The 12,465-nt window shown below is 41.6% G+C and overlaps 2 protein-coding genes across 2 annotated transcripts; one reads left to right on the forward strand and one right to left on the reverse strand.

Annotated features, from left to right (window-relative positions):
* Window positions 1-98: 98 nt before the first annotated feature.
* LOC126981065 (PIN2/TERF1-interacting telomerase inhibitor 1-like) lies at window positions 99-6,639 on the forward strand. Its single transcript, XM_050831741.1, has 5 exons — window positions 99-337; window positions 1,546-1,668; window positions 2,196-2,382; window positions 2,912-3,107; window positions 5,701-6,639. Exons 1-5 carry the CDS (start codon window positions 268-270, stop codon window positions 6,319-6,321), a joined length of 1,197 nt encoding a protein of 398 aa, XP_050687698.1. The 5' UTR covers window positions 99-267; the 3' UTR covers window positions 6,322-6,639.
* A 976-nt stretch (window positions 6,640-7,615) lies between these two features.
* LOC126981066 (glutathione S-transferase 1-like) lies at window positions 7,616-11,857 on the reverse strand. The gene is made up of 4 exons (XM_050831742.1): window positions 11,698-11,857; window positions 10,425-10,648; window positions 8,414-8,555; window positions 7,616-8,125 (listed from the first exon to the last, which is right to left on the reverse strand). The coding sequence occupies exons 2-4, from the start codon at window positions 10,622-10,624 to the stop codon at window positions 7,817-7,819; spliced, it is 651 nt and encodes a 216-aa protein (XP_050687699.1). The 5' UTR covers window positions 10,625-10,648; window positions 11,698-11,857; the 3' UTR covers window positions 7,616-7,816.
* Window positions 11,858-12,465: the final 608 nt, after the last annotated feature.

Raw genomic sequence — 12,465 nt, forward strand, 5'->3', positions numbered from 1 at the left:
CAGATTGTCGTAACCACACAAATGACGATAGAAAAATCAAAGTTAGCGTTAAAGCTGTTGAATATTAAAGGTTTTCGTTCTATTTTTGTTATATTTATCGGTTGGAAACTACGAAAATGCATGCGCTGAGTACGATAATTTGGCACCGCTGGCTCAGACCGTCAGACGTAAACACTGAACAGCCAACACGTGCAGCCCTGCTGGCCGGGGCCGCACACCTTTACGTCCACCACACGCCCGGGCCACGGCCCCAACACTATCACCACCATGTCCATGGCAGAGCCCAGGAGGAGGAAGAAGATGACGCTTAATCCTCGAGGAACCCTTTGGGCCAATGGTGAGCGGTTGGAATGACGTTGGACTAAGCTGTAGGACGGCTGCCTGCTTACTTGCTTACCCCTCCCAGCTGGCATCTATGGGTTAAGATTCATTTTAGGTCCGTGCCAGTATCTCATTACCTACCTTAGGAAACATCAGTATCTCTTCATATATCTTTTCTACAAACCTTCAACAGTCATGGAAGCGCTTTGAAAATCCAATTCAAGGACTTTTTTTTTATTCTTGAAAATAGGGGATAATGTTTACGAAAGCGTGTCGCCTCCTCTGGCGGCGGTGCAGCCGGTGTTGCGAGAAATACCTCCTCACTGAAATAAGTCACATATACAGCCCCCCCTGGTTAGAAGGGGGGGTCGAGGGGGGCGCAGCCCCCCCGTTAGTAGGTCGTAAAGTTTGGTTGGAGTAGTTTAAATATGCTCCCCGACCCTAAACCCTCTGCGAGCTATTTTATGGCTGCAGCGTCGTCGCGGCCGCCGCCAGAGGAGGCGACGCGCTTCCGTAAACATTATCCCCTATATTCAAGAGTAAAAAAAAAGTCCTTGAATTGGATTTTCAAAGCGTTTCCATGACTGTTGAAGGTTTGTTGAAAAGATATATGAAGAGATAGTGATGTTTCATAAAGTAGATTATGAGATACTGACACGGACCTAATACGAATCTTTACCCATCTATGCATTGTTTTTAATGCTAGTTGGGATAATATTCACGAAAGCGTAGCCTCCTCTGGCGACGGCGGTCCAGCCGGTGTTGCGAGAAATACCTCTGCAGAAATGTCGCATATAAATGGGGGGGGGTCCAGGGGGGGGGTGCAGTCCCCCCTGGTTAGAAGGGGGGTCGACTCCAAAAGTCTTTTATCCCCCCCCAAAAAAAAGAAATTAATTTTGAGATACTTCATCTGTGTGTCATCAAATGTAGTTGGGTGTGCTGAACTACTCTGATTATAATTAAGACGAAAAAAAAAATGAGAACATGAGTGGGTCTGTGATAGGCTTGCAACACCCTCTTGCCCCCGAAGTAAACCTCACTGGGAATGAAATACACCTGTTGCTGCAAGTGGCCTATTGCTTAATCCCCTCGGCTTCCTAAAAGGTTGACACCATTAGTCTGATCTCAACGAATAACCTCATGGGGAATATGGGACACTTATAGGATTTCATCTACAACAGCATGGCATAGGTTGTAATTATTTTTTCCTGTTCTTACTTTCAGATGACAACAAGTTTGGACAGAAGTTGATGGAGAAGATGGGGTGGTCAAAGGGAAGTGGCCTGGGCCGAGAGCAGCAAGGCATCAAGGAACACTTAACTGTCAAGTTCAAGGATGACAATAAAGGTAATGGCCAAGTATTAGCTGCTCTGTCATATTTTATGTAATATGTTTTGATGATGGTTGAATGCAGACCTGCTGTCACTATTACAAACCTGTGTACCTTTAATGTGGGATTCAGCATTAATCCACTAATTTTGTTGCAATTGTCTTTCTGTGTCTTTTTTGAAAATAGGTTTTGTGCAACTATGCTTTATCCTGTATAACATACCTATTGCAGGTTATATTTTCAGCTTAACAGTAAAACCATTGCAGCAGTGATGAAAATCTTGGGGAGGGTAGCATCTCAGTGATCATCATCAACCAGATATTATCACCAAAAGCAAAGATATTTCGTAACAACAGGTGATAAATCCTCTAGCCTTACATGCAACCGCTACCTAAACTGGTTCTGCATATAATTTTTTAGTTTCTGTTGTTGGAAAGCTTTATCCATTGCAGCACTTGTGTATGATGAAGATTGTCACTGTCACCTTTATATAATGGTCATTCTTAAGTGGTACTGTATGGGTTAATGCATTACTGTCTTTCAGGTATTGGCTTTGCGGGAAGTGATGATGAGTGGATCAAGCATTATGAAGGATTTGAGAGTGTCCTGGCCAACCTCAACAGCCAAGAAAACATCACTGTCAATGCCAGTGGTGATGGGCAACCAAATGACAACAAAGTCACCAAAACCTCCCTGGAAAGCTCCTCCAAAGCCTCAAAAGCAAGAGTCCAGTGAGTGTCCTAGTGTGATTTTGGATGTTTGGTTGAGAGATTTATAACTGACTCAAACAGCACTCATTTAACATTCATTCTTCTTTATTTTCATGCTGAATGCTCTTCTGAACTTGCTAACTGTATGGCCCCCCCCTCCCACGGACCCACTGCACCCGAGTTTCTACTCTAGCTCATCCCTATACTGTCCAAACCCCTTATGCAAGAGTTAACTAGCATCTTCATTCTTTCATCCCTTACACTGGTAAACTCTGGAACAGCCTTCCTTCATCTGCATTTCCTCCTTCAAGAAGAGTGTATCAAGACACCTCTCCTCCCAAAATTAACCTCTCTTTTGGCCACTCTTTACTTTTGTCTATTATGGGAGCAGTGAGTAGCGGGCTTTTTATTTATTTATTTATTTATTTATTTATTTATTTATTTATTTATTTTTTATTTTTTTATTTTTTTTATTGCCTTTGACCTGTCTCCTTTGTTGTAAAAAAAAAAAAGTCAAGAAAATGGCAAACACTTGTAATGTTGTTTTCAGTTATCACAAGTTCACAAGAGGCAAAGATTTGAGCCAGTGCAGTGAAGATGACCTGGGCTGCATCCTGGGGTCGAAACGAGCCAAGCAGCTGGCCGAGACTAAGACTGCTGAAGTGGATTTGCCAGAGCCTGAAGATGAAGTGGGCACCGTAGAACACTCCATGGGCGTTACCACCATCAAGGGTTGCTCCATACAGGTGAGAAATGTCTTTCCTCTGTGGCTGAATGTACAATGAAAGAATACATGGAAGAATTAGTGAGGGTGGAGGATACAGGAGTTGACAACTGATGGGCTGAAATGGAAATCTTCAATGATGTGAATTTCTGTATCCAAAGTTTGCACTCCTTTTCAATTTTGAAGCAAGTTCCCAATTTTAGACACGCAATGGGTTTTGAGACATCATTCCTTGTCAGTAATGAAGTTGTAATTATAGCCAGTCTAAGGGTCTAAGGTGACAATCTTTAAATGATTTGTGAACATTATTTGTGGCCTTCATTACCTTGAGGTTGGCACACTTCCACAAAACTTCAATTTCAGGCCCATAAAATACCATATTTTGTGGCGTATAACGCACACCTTTTTCACATAAAAAATGCCTGAAAGTTTAGCCCTGCACGTTATATGCCGAAGGTTCAATTTTTTATTGATTTTTTCTTCTCTGGGGTGTTTTAAGGGTCTTTTTTTTCGTCTTGTCCAATAACAACTGCAAACTTACCTTTAGTATTGTTTATGATTCTTCATAGTCCATGGCTGTCATATATGTTACCATAGAATACAGAGCGATCAAATAACTACTATACAAAAATTAAATCGATGGAAGATCGCCCATGCCGTGTTGTTATCCCACTTCTAAGTCGGGCGCTGACACGACCCGGCCGCCATTTGCATTGTTTTGTATGACTAAGGAGCACTGTTGCCAATTCGAGCAGTACAAGCTACATAAAAAATCATATTGGAAAAAAATATCCATGTGTTCATTATTAATTATTAATATTAGTGAGAATAATGGGGTAAATATGATATCAGAAACTGTACATCATGAGTCTTGTAGGAAGAGTTATTTCGCACAACACCAGCCCGGCCGCCATTTGCATTGTTTGAAAACCACAACTACACTTATACAAGTAACAGCTGCATGCCGCATGTCACCCCAAAACCACGTGAATTGTGTCTTGCCTAGTTGTCCATCATAACCTACGAGTGACTGTGAGAATAATATGCTAATTATGATATCAGAAGCTGTGCATCATCAGTATGTACAAGGAGATATTTCTCACAACACCAGCCCGGCCACCATTTGCATTGTTTGAAAACCACACAACCACACCCAAACACCAGACAGCTGCATGCCGCGTGTCACCAGAACCATGTGAACTGTTTCTTGCCTAGTTGTCTGTCATAACCTACGAGTGATGGTGAAAATAATATGCTAATAATATTATGATATCAGAAGCTGTGCATCATCAGTTTGTGTGGGATGCATTTCTCACAACATCAACCCAGCCGCCATTTTCATTGCTTTACTCAAGGACACTTGTCAATTCAAGCAGTACAGGTTACACCAAAAGTACATAAAATTTTGGGAAACTGTACATCATCAGTGTACATATTTCTGAGCATTTTAAAAACTTTTTTTTTTTTTTCCAAAATTGTTGTCTTAAAGTTTGGGGTGCACGTTACACGCCGGTTTGCATTATGTGAGTGAGATAGAGGGAGGGAATGTTAGAGGACGACCTCCAGTGAAATAAAGAGATTGGGTGCAGGAGTACGTTAGGGAGAGGGGTGAAAGATCCTTGAGAAACTTTGAGCAGGCAAGGAGGAAGTGTCTAGATAAACTTGGAAACTCTTCTGCCATGGCCATCCCCTGGTGGGAGCTCCTAGGAGCAGGCGTCTATGAAATGATGATGATGATGGGAAATTATTTATATATAAACCTTATGAAGTCACTGGATGGCAGAAAGACAATGGGACCAGATGACATATCAGGCCAAATATTAAAGGAAAGTAGTGAAGAACTGATTGAACCAATTTATGACAATAAATTGCTCAATTAGTACTAGTGCAGTACCAAGAGGATGAAAAAGGGCCATACCTCAGTAAGCCACACACCCTTCCTTGGCATTGTAAAATATGTAAAGTATCATATGACAGTCTCAGACATAGTGCTCAACATCTTACTATGGAGCTGATGGTATATAATAATAAAATTATCCATACAATATAAGAACATTCTGATACCATTAGACCTGCAGTTATTATTTTTTACTGCTTAATTATCCCTTGCACCTCTATATTTGTGATTTTTTTCTGTGGAAACTGATTTCTGGAAGGTTAAGGGAGACTACAGTGATGAAATAAAGCATAAATAAGTAGAAGAATGACATGAAAAAATATTTATACCACATTTAATCATAACTGAGTTTTATAATAACCATCATAACCTTCATAAAAATAAAGTAAGGAATTTTCATATTGTGTGGATGTATGATATAAGATGTTATCAGCATTGTGGTAAGATACTGCATGGCTTACTGAGATATCAAGAATGAACTGTTTAATTCTCACAGAGAACAATGTAAGGGGGGAAAAGACTCGGCAGTCAAGCCCTGGGTGAACCCTCAGCAAGGACATTAGATTAGATTCATAGATAAAGAATACAAATTGTGTTCCATTAGGTAGACTGCCCCTCATGCAGATTCCTAATGTTCTTATGTTTTATAACATTTTATGGTTCATAACTTTCTAGCTTAGGGTACTCTGCTGTCAACTAATTAGAGTGATGTTCTTAGGAATACTTCGCGCAGAAAATGGAATCCCTGAGGAATGGTGTAAAAAATCAACCCCAGCCTCAGGAAGGAGGGAATGAGTATGTGTCTGAAGAGACTGTAGAGAGGCCTGGCTTTGGGGCCGGCTGTGATGGTAGAGAAGACCTTTCCAACTTCGCAGCTGCTGAGGAAGAAGTGGGAGAAAAGAAGAAGAAGAAGAAGAAAAAGAAGAAGCAGCAAGTTAAATCTGAGGATATGAATGCTGCTGAGACTGGAGAAAAGTCTGATAATTGCATTGAAGCAGTGACTGAAAATGTTCCTAAAAAGAAGAAAAAGAAAAGAAGACAAGAAGGCATTATTTCTAGTGCTGTTGATGTCAATGTATGTTCCAGCAATGAAGAAAATATTCATTACAAACCAGTAGATAGTGAAAAAACAGAGAAAAGGAAGAAGAAAAAAAAGTGCACTGACTCTGCCACTGAAGAAAACAGCATAAGTGACTCTGCTCTTGATTCAAATAGGAAAAGTAAGAAAAAGAAAAGGAAATATATAGATGTGAATGAAGAAATTTGTTCCCAAAATGGTGAAGTTCAGGAGCACCATGAGATAGAAAAGAAAAAGAAGAAAAAGAAAGACAATTCATGAACTTTTGATATACCACATGGAATGAAGTAGAACAAGGGTCTTACCATTGTGAGCAAAAGAAAAAGATGAACAGAGAAAACCATATCGAATACTGACAACTTGGGTGAAGATTATTTCCCTGAGATTTTACAAGGGTTTAAGACTGAGCAGTTGGTCAGTGAATTCGCTCACCTAAGCAAAGCTACACGACCAGTGGGTGTGTCTGTAAACCACGGCGAAAGAAAAACTCCCTGCCGAGTAGATGCCTCGGGAAAGCTATTTTGTCAGATCACTGTCCCTGTGAATGGATTTCTTTTTAAATAAATCTTAACTACACGAGACTAAAAAATGATTATCCAGAACTGTTATTTGAGGAATATTGCACTTTTAGAGATCCTTGTGCTCTTGTGGGAAGTTCTTGTGAGGGAGAAGAGCGTCAAAGAAATATAGATGTCTTGCACTATTCTATAATAAAGTTGTCTTAGCTGAGTAATCTGCATGAAGAAGTAATATCCAAAATATTACTTGTTTCATAAATGAGTTCGGCAGATAATACTTTTTAATGAATGCCAGTTGACACATTGTGACCAGTTGATGTTGATCCAGCAATGGTAAGAGTGATGGCAGATTCCCATAATATTATGACACAACATGCCCTTTCTTATCCTTGACAGTTTCCAGCATTGGCCTCCATTGAAATTCACCTTTGCCAGTCGGACTGAGGAAAGTGTGCATAGGTGCGAGTAAAGGCTGTAAATTGGGGCATTACAGGTAATACCATTGTGTCTATGGTAATTCGGAGTGATAATTTACCACATTTGTAAGGGCGAGCCTCCACAGCAGGACAGAGAATGCATATAGTGAGGTATGAGACCGCTTGCCACCTTTTGCTTTCAGCTGAAGCCACTTGGTAGCTCCAATGAAAAGAAGGCAAAGTGTGAAAGTCCTTCCTATTGCTTCACAGGCTTTCCTTGTCGAGACCTTCATAGCTCCTCATGGCACCCTTGGTAAGTGGGACCTTGCACCCCAGGCTAAATATCTGCTGGAGGAACTCAGAGTGGGTTGGAGCCGCAGAGGTGTTGTGTGCATGGCCCACCAACGTTTGGATGCGCCGTACCACTTCGCTAATCCAAGACGAATGATCAGAGCTTGTAATGGACCCATGGTAGGTAGTATTCCTAGGAGAGGGACAACTGACCACAAACCTGGGCAAGTGGGACTCATTAGCCATGGTAGGCAATCCAACCAGGCCCATAAATCATTATTCAGCCATCATCACAAAGCAAACAGCACATCAAGGTAGAAAAAACATTAATGAGGGCGAGTCAGTATGAGTTTATTACTTTCATGCCTACTCAGTATAAAGATAACACATTTCTTTGAAGGCACAACAAAATATCATTAGAACACTTAAACAAGACATGGTAACAAAACAACCTGCACACAGCTGTAGTTGAAAAATGGATTCATTACCTCAGCAGAGCCTAAGCTAATCACTTCCATTATCAATAACTAACTAACTCTGTCCAGTCTGAGACTTGAAAAACTTCGCCCACTCCTCAGCGCCCTGCTCATTCATGTCATAGCCGGGCACATCAGTCTTGCAGCGTTCCAGCCAGGCAAGAATGTTGGTGTGCTTGCTTAAGTCAATGTTGGCCTTCCTTATGGTGATGACAGTGGTAAGGAGGGTGTGATCTGCAATGGTAATATTGTCTCCAGCAGCATATTTGTGTCCTGCCAGGAAGCCATCCAGCCAGCCCAGAGCCTCCTGTATGGGCTCAATCTTTGTTGGGTCCAACTCCTCTCCACGGAACAATGCTGGGAACTGGAGGAATAGAGAGAAGGGTAATGGTGTGTGGTGGTGATGATGGTGAAAGAGTGAGACACTTTTCCTAAACAAATAATGATTATCAGACATTGCAGAGTTCCATGCCACCTAAATAATGGCGTGAACGACATTAGCACAAATGTACACTAAAAAAAAAAAGTGATGTAGGTAGTTATTTTTTGGTTCATGGTATTGGAAATAATGGCTATAAGTGTATCCAAGCCTTTCCCAGATATCATTAATCAGTTATTCATTTGGTCATGTCATGTATTCTCTGTGACTCACCACATACTGCCCAAAGCGGTGGAAGAGGGTGCCCATGTCAAAGTAGTTGAGTCGCTCCACCACAGCCCTGGCGCGAGGGTCGTTGGGGAAAAGTGAGTCATCCTTGCCATACTTGGATGCCAGGTAGGAGCAGGCTGCCTTGCTGCAGGAGCAAGAAAAAATAAGTGAAATGAGATTGATATTCAGAGGCTTAAGAAGCAGTGAGATATAGCAGATTATCAGAACACATTGTGGGAGCATAAAATGGCTGGTTGGCTACTAAGTGGGAGATGGAGTCAAATGAGGCCATATATACTTTATTAAGGAGATTACAAGAAAACGTTTGTCATACGACTGTAAAGACTTAAAAGACAAACTGCAAAAAGAGATCAGTTATATGCTTTAGGACTTGTGTTAATTGAGCATTAGGTCAAAGAAATTGGCTGTGAGATAGAGGTAATGGACTTCAATAGAATACCTAGAATAATTTATTATCAGTCAAGGAAGAGAAGTCAAGAGGTACTTATAAAGCTGGGCAGTCAGTTGGTCATGTGGAAGAAATCATGAATGGGAAATAGTATATTTCAAATGTCTGCTGATGATTTATTACTTTTTCTCACAATTGCCATTCATTTTGCTTCCTCTTGAGGTATGTTGTATTAGTGTCACTATTACTATTCTTCAGCCCGTGCCTGCTTGACCTTAGCTGCTTCTACTATAAACCACACAACTTACTTCCCATCACCCTCCATCACCACATCCACTCACCATCTCTCTCTTACCTCATCTATCACCACATACACTCCCTATCAGCCCCCTCATTCTCACTCATCCACTCACTTCTCTCCCTCACAAACTCCACATTTGAACTCATCCTTCCATCAGCTCTCAGACTACAGCCAAGTCACTTTCCTCCAGAGCTGGGCGCGTTACTGGATATCGGGTAGTCCGGTACCGCTCCTCCGCACCTCGAAACACATATAGTCCGTACCTGTACTTCCGCGCCTAAAATTTTTTCACTCGTTCCGGTACCGCACCTCCGGTACCGTACCCAAAACTATTAAAGCGCGCCTGAAAAATCTAGTCCGTACCTTAAAAAAAAGAAATACAAGGCAATACTGCAGCAGCATTATTATTATCATTATTATTATTATTATTATTACCATTATTTTTGTTATTATTGTCATTTTAACGCATAGAATCTCCACCACCTGAAGTAAAGTAACTACTTTTACACTCATCATAATTATCATACCTCAGTACACATGCAACACCGGGCCGTAAATCTGAATGAGTGACGTCACTCAAGTGGCGGGAAAACATGCCCTGCAGCACAGACCGCGTAAACGACCGGAAGTATTACTGCAGAGCGCGGACTGTTTGTCGTTTTCATTTTTTTTATCCTTGAAAACCTCAGGTGCGGAGGTACGGACTTAAAATACTGTCGTTCCGCACCTGTTACTTCCGCACTTTTGAAAAACTTTCCGCACTTCGGACCTCCGCACCTCGTTTAAAGGTCCGCAGGTCCGGAGGAGCGGAGGTGCGGACAGAGGTACGGAAGTGCCCAGCTCTGCTTTCCTCTATGCCTCACCACCCTCCTACCCTTCATTACACACACTATCCCCTTCCTTCCTTATCCTCATACTCTATATATCTTTTTTCCAATATTCAACCTCGCACTCTTTGGTCTAATTCTTCCTCACCCTCACACTATAAATCCTCCTTTATCCCCCCTCCCTGCACTACACATCATCCTTCCTCACCCTCACACTCTACACATCCTTCTTCCACCCCCCACATCATCCTCACACTACACATCCTTCTCCTTCTTCCACTCCCACACTACACATCATCCTTCTTCATCCTCACATTCTACACAGCCTTCTCCTTCCGTACCCTCACACATGCACTGAACATCCTCCTCCTTTCTCACATTACACATCCTCTACTCCTTCCTCACTCTCTCACATCCTCCTCCTTCCTTAAGTCCTCACCCTCTCACACTTCCTCATTGCTAACCCCTCACACTCACCTCTCCCAGATCACGAAGTCCCCGTCGACCATCGTGGGGATACAGTGCTGGGGGTTGAGCGCCAGGAACTCCGGCTTCATGTGCTCCTTCTTGAAGAGGTTGGTCTCCTTGAGGTTGAGCTCGACGCCCACCGCCTTGGCCGTGAGCATGACGGCGCGGCACGGCGGGGACAGCATCATGTAGTAGAGGTCGATGGGCATGTTGGCGGGTGGCTGGATGTCTGGCTGAAAGGTGAGTGTTACCATTATTCGTATTATTTATGCCAGTATTATTATTATTATTATTATTATTATTATTATTATTATTATTATTATTGACAATTTACAGTTTCACCCAAGCAACGATTTTCTTAACGTGGTTCATGTTACCTGCAACAATAAACTATCAATCAATCAATCATGTTTTTCTGTTGATAGATAGGTAGTGAACTGCACGATTTTGTACCTCATTTTCACTATTAACACAATAATAATGATAACTACCATTGCTACCATTAGTACTGAAGCTATTTTTCATGGAACACACACACACACACACACACACACACACACACACACACACACAAGTTAATAATTCATGGCGATCACGAGTCCAGAGCATGATGAGACCATGGTGGATGTTTATGCTTAATTTATTTATTTATTTATTTTTAGTATTAAGACTAATTCACTTTTTATTAGATTATTTATGGGGGCTTGCTGTAAGTGTGAAAAAGTAGTCGTAGTATAGTAGTAGTAGTAGTAGTAGTAGGAACAACAGTAGTTATTATTGGTTGTAGTAGTAATAGTAACAGTTGCAACAGAAGTAGTTATGGCAGTAGTAGTAGTACACGTTCTAGGAAGAGCAATAGCAGCAACAGTAGTAGTTAAAGTAGTTGTATAAAACTACTACTATAACTTTTTTATAGTAGTAGTAGTAGTAGTAGTAATGATGGTAGTAGCAGTGATCTTACTGTTAATTGTCGGTTCACTTATAAGAAAAAAACGAGCGAAGAAAAATCACAGCGGCGTTGATGTCACCGACCCATACAAAACCCGGTATTAGCGGGGATCATGTTTTTTAATGGTCCCTCCAAGCGAGAAAAAATCACCCCTCACACAAACTATTTCATAATATATATATCAAAGCATTTGTGATCAGATTATGTATCATCTATTTTTGGGGGGTTTATATCATGGCACAAATTTGGCCCGTCGCTGCTACAGGGTTAAGGCGAAGCACTTTACCTAACACCACAACCACACGAGAATACACCTGCCTCGGCCTCACGTACCTGGGAACGAACGCTTCACGCACACCTTTCCTCCGCGGTTCACTGCACTGACTCAACATCCAGCAACACCGGCGGGCTGCTTATAAGGCCCGGACATTGCTACTGGGGCGTCGAAGTGCCGGGTGCCAGTTAGGGATAAAACCACCAAAGAGCAAGTCATCATTACATCAGACGTTTTCCCCCTCCGCCTCTTTTCTCGTTGCTTCTGGACACTGAACTTGCAAAACTCGACCCATCTAATTCCTTCCTATTGTTCATGAGTCATGGTTCTCCTTTCTCTCCTTCCTTCTCTTACTATCAGTCCCGTGCTGTCGTATACCTCACTCTTTCACCACCTTCCCTCCTTCATAACTAGCTTGTACCCTCTTTCCGCCGTTATCTCTTCTTTCTCTTTATTTACTTTTTGGAATCTTCTCTGCCTCACTACTTCCGTTTTTCAGCTTAGTGCACCTCCTACATCACCTTTCCTCCTTCATAACTATTACAGCTTTTTATTTGTACCCTTTTCTACTTTTCCCTTCTCTTTTTTTTCTTTCCTTTTGGTGATCTTCCCTGTCCCGCTCACTCCGTTTTCCATTCTAAAAGTTAAAAGTACCTTCCCTCTTCTTTTTTTTTTTTTTTTTTTTTTTTTTTTTGCGTGTCTCACTCCCCTGATTTTTATCGTTTTTAGTACCCCTTTGTTTCCTCCGTAGAGTTTACCTTCCCTCAAGATTATCATTTGTCTATAAGGTCGCAAGACAATGGAATACGGTTTCGCTTCGGTTGTGT

The sequence above is a fragment of the Eriocheir sinensis genome, chromosome 46 (genome assembly GCF_024679095.1).
Source record: "Eriocheir sinensis breed Jianghai 21 chromosome 46, ASM2467909v1, whole genome shotgun sequence".
Taxonomy (NCBI): domain Eukaryota; kingdom Metazoa; phylum Arthropoda; class Malacostraca; order Decapoda; family Varunidae; genus Eriocheir; species Eriocheir sinensis.

Bases quoted from the DNA above. Each gene is read 5' to 3' on its own strand.
- LOC126981065 (XM_050831741.1), top strand. From the start codon at position 268: ATGTCCATGGCAGAGCCCAGGAGGAGGAAGAAGATGACGCTTAATCCT. The intron at 338-1,545 runs GTGAGCGGTTGG...TCTTACTTTCAG, and splicing joins AGGAACCCTTTGGGCCAATG to ATGACAACAAGTTTGGACAG. The intron at 1,669-2,195 runs GTAATGGCCAAG...ACTGTCTTTCAG, and splicing joins GTTCAAGGATGACAATAAAG to GTATTGGCTTTGCGGGAAGT.
- LOC126981066 (XM_050831742.1), bottom strand. From the start codon at position 10,624: ATGCCCATCGACCTCTACTACATGATGCTGTCCCCGCCGTGCCGCGCC. The intron at 8,556-10,424 runs GTGAGTGTGAGG...TTGCTCCTGCAG, and splicing joins GACTTCGTGATCTGGGAGAG to CAAGGCAGCCTGCTCCTACC. The intron at 8,126-8,413 runs GTGAGTCACAGA...CTATTCCTCCAG, and splicing joins ACCGCTTTGGGCAGTATGTG to TTCCCAGCATTGTTCCGTGG.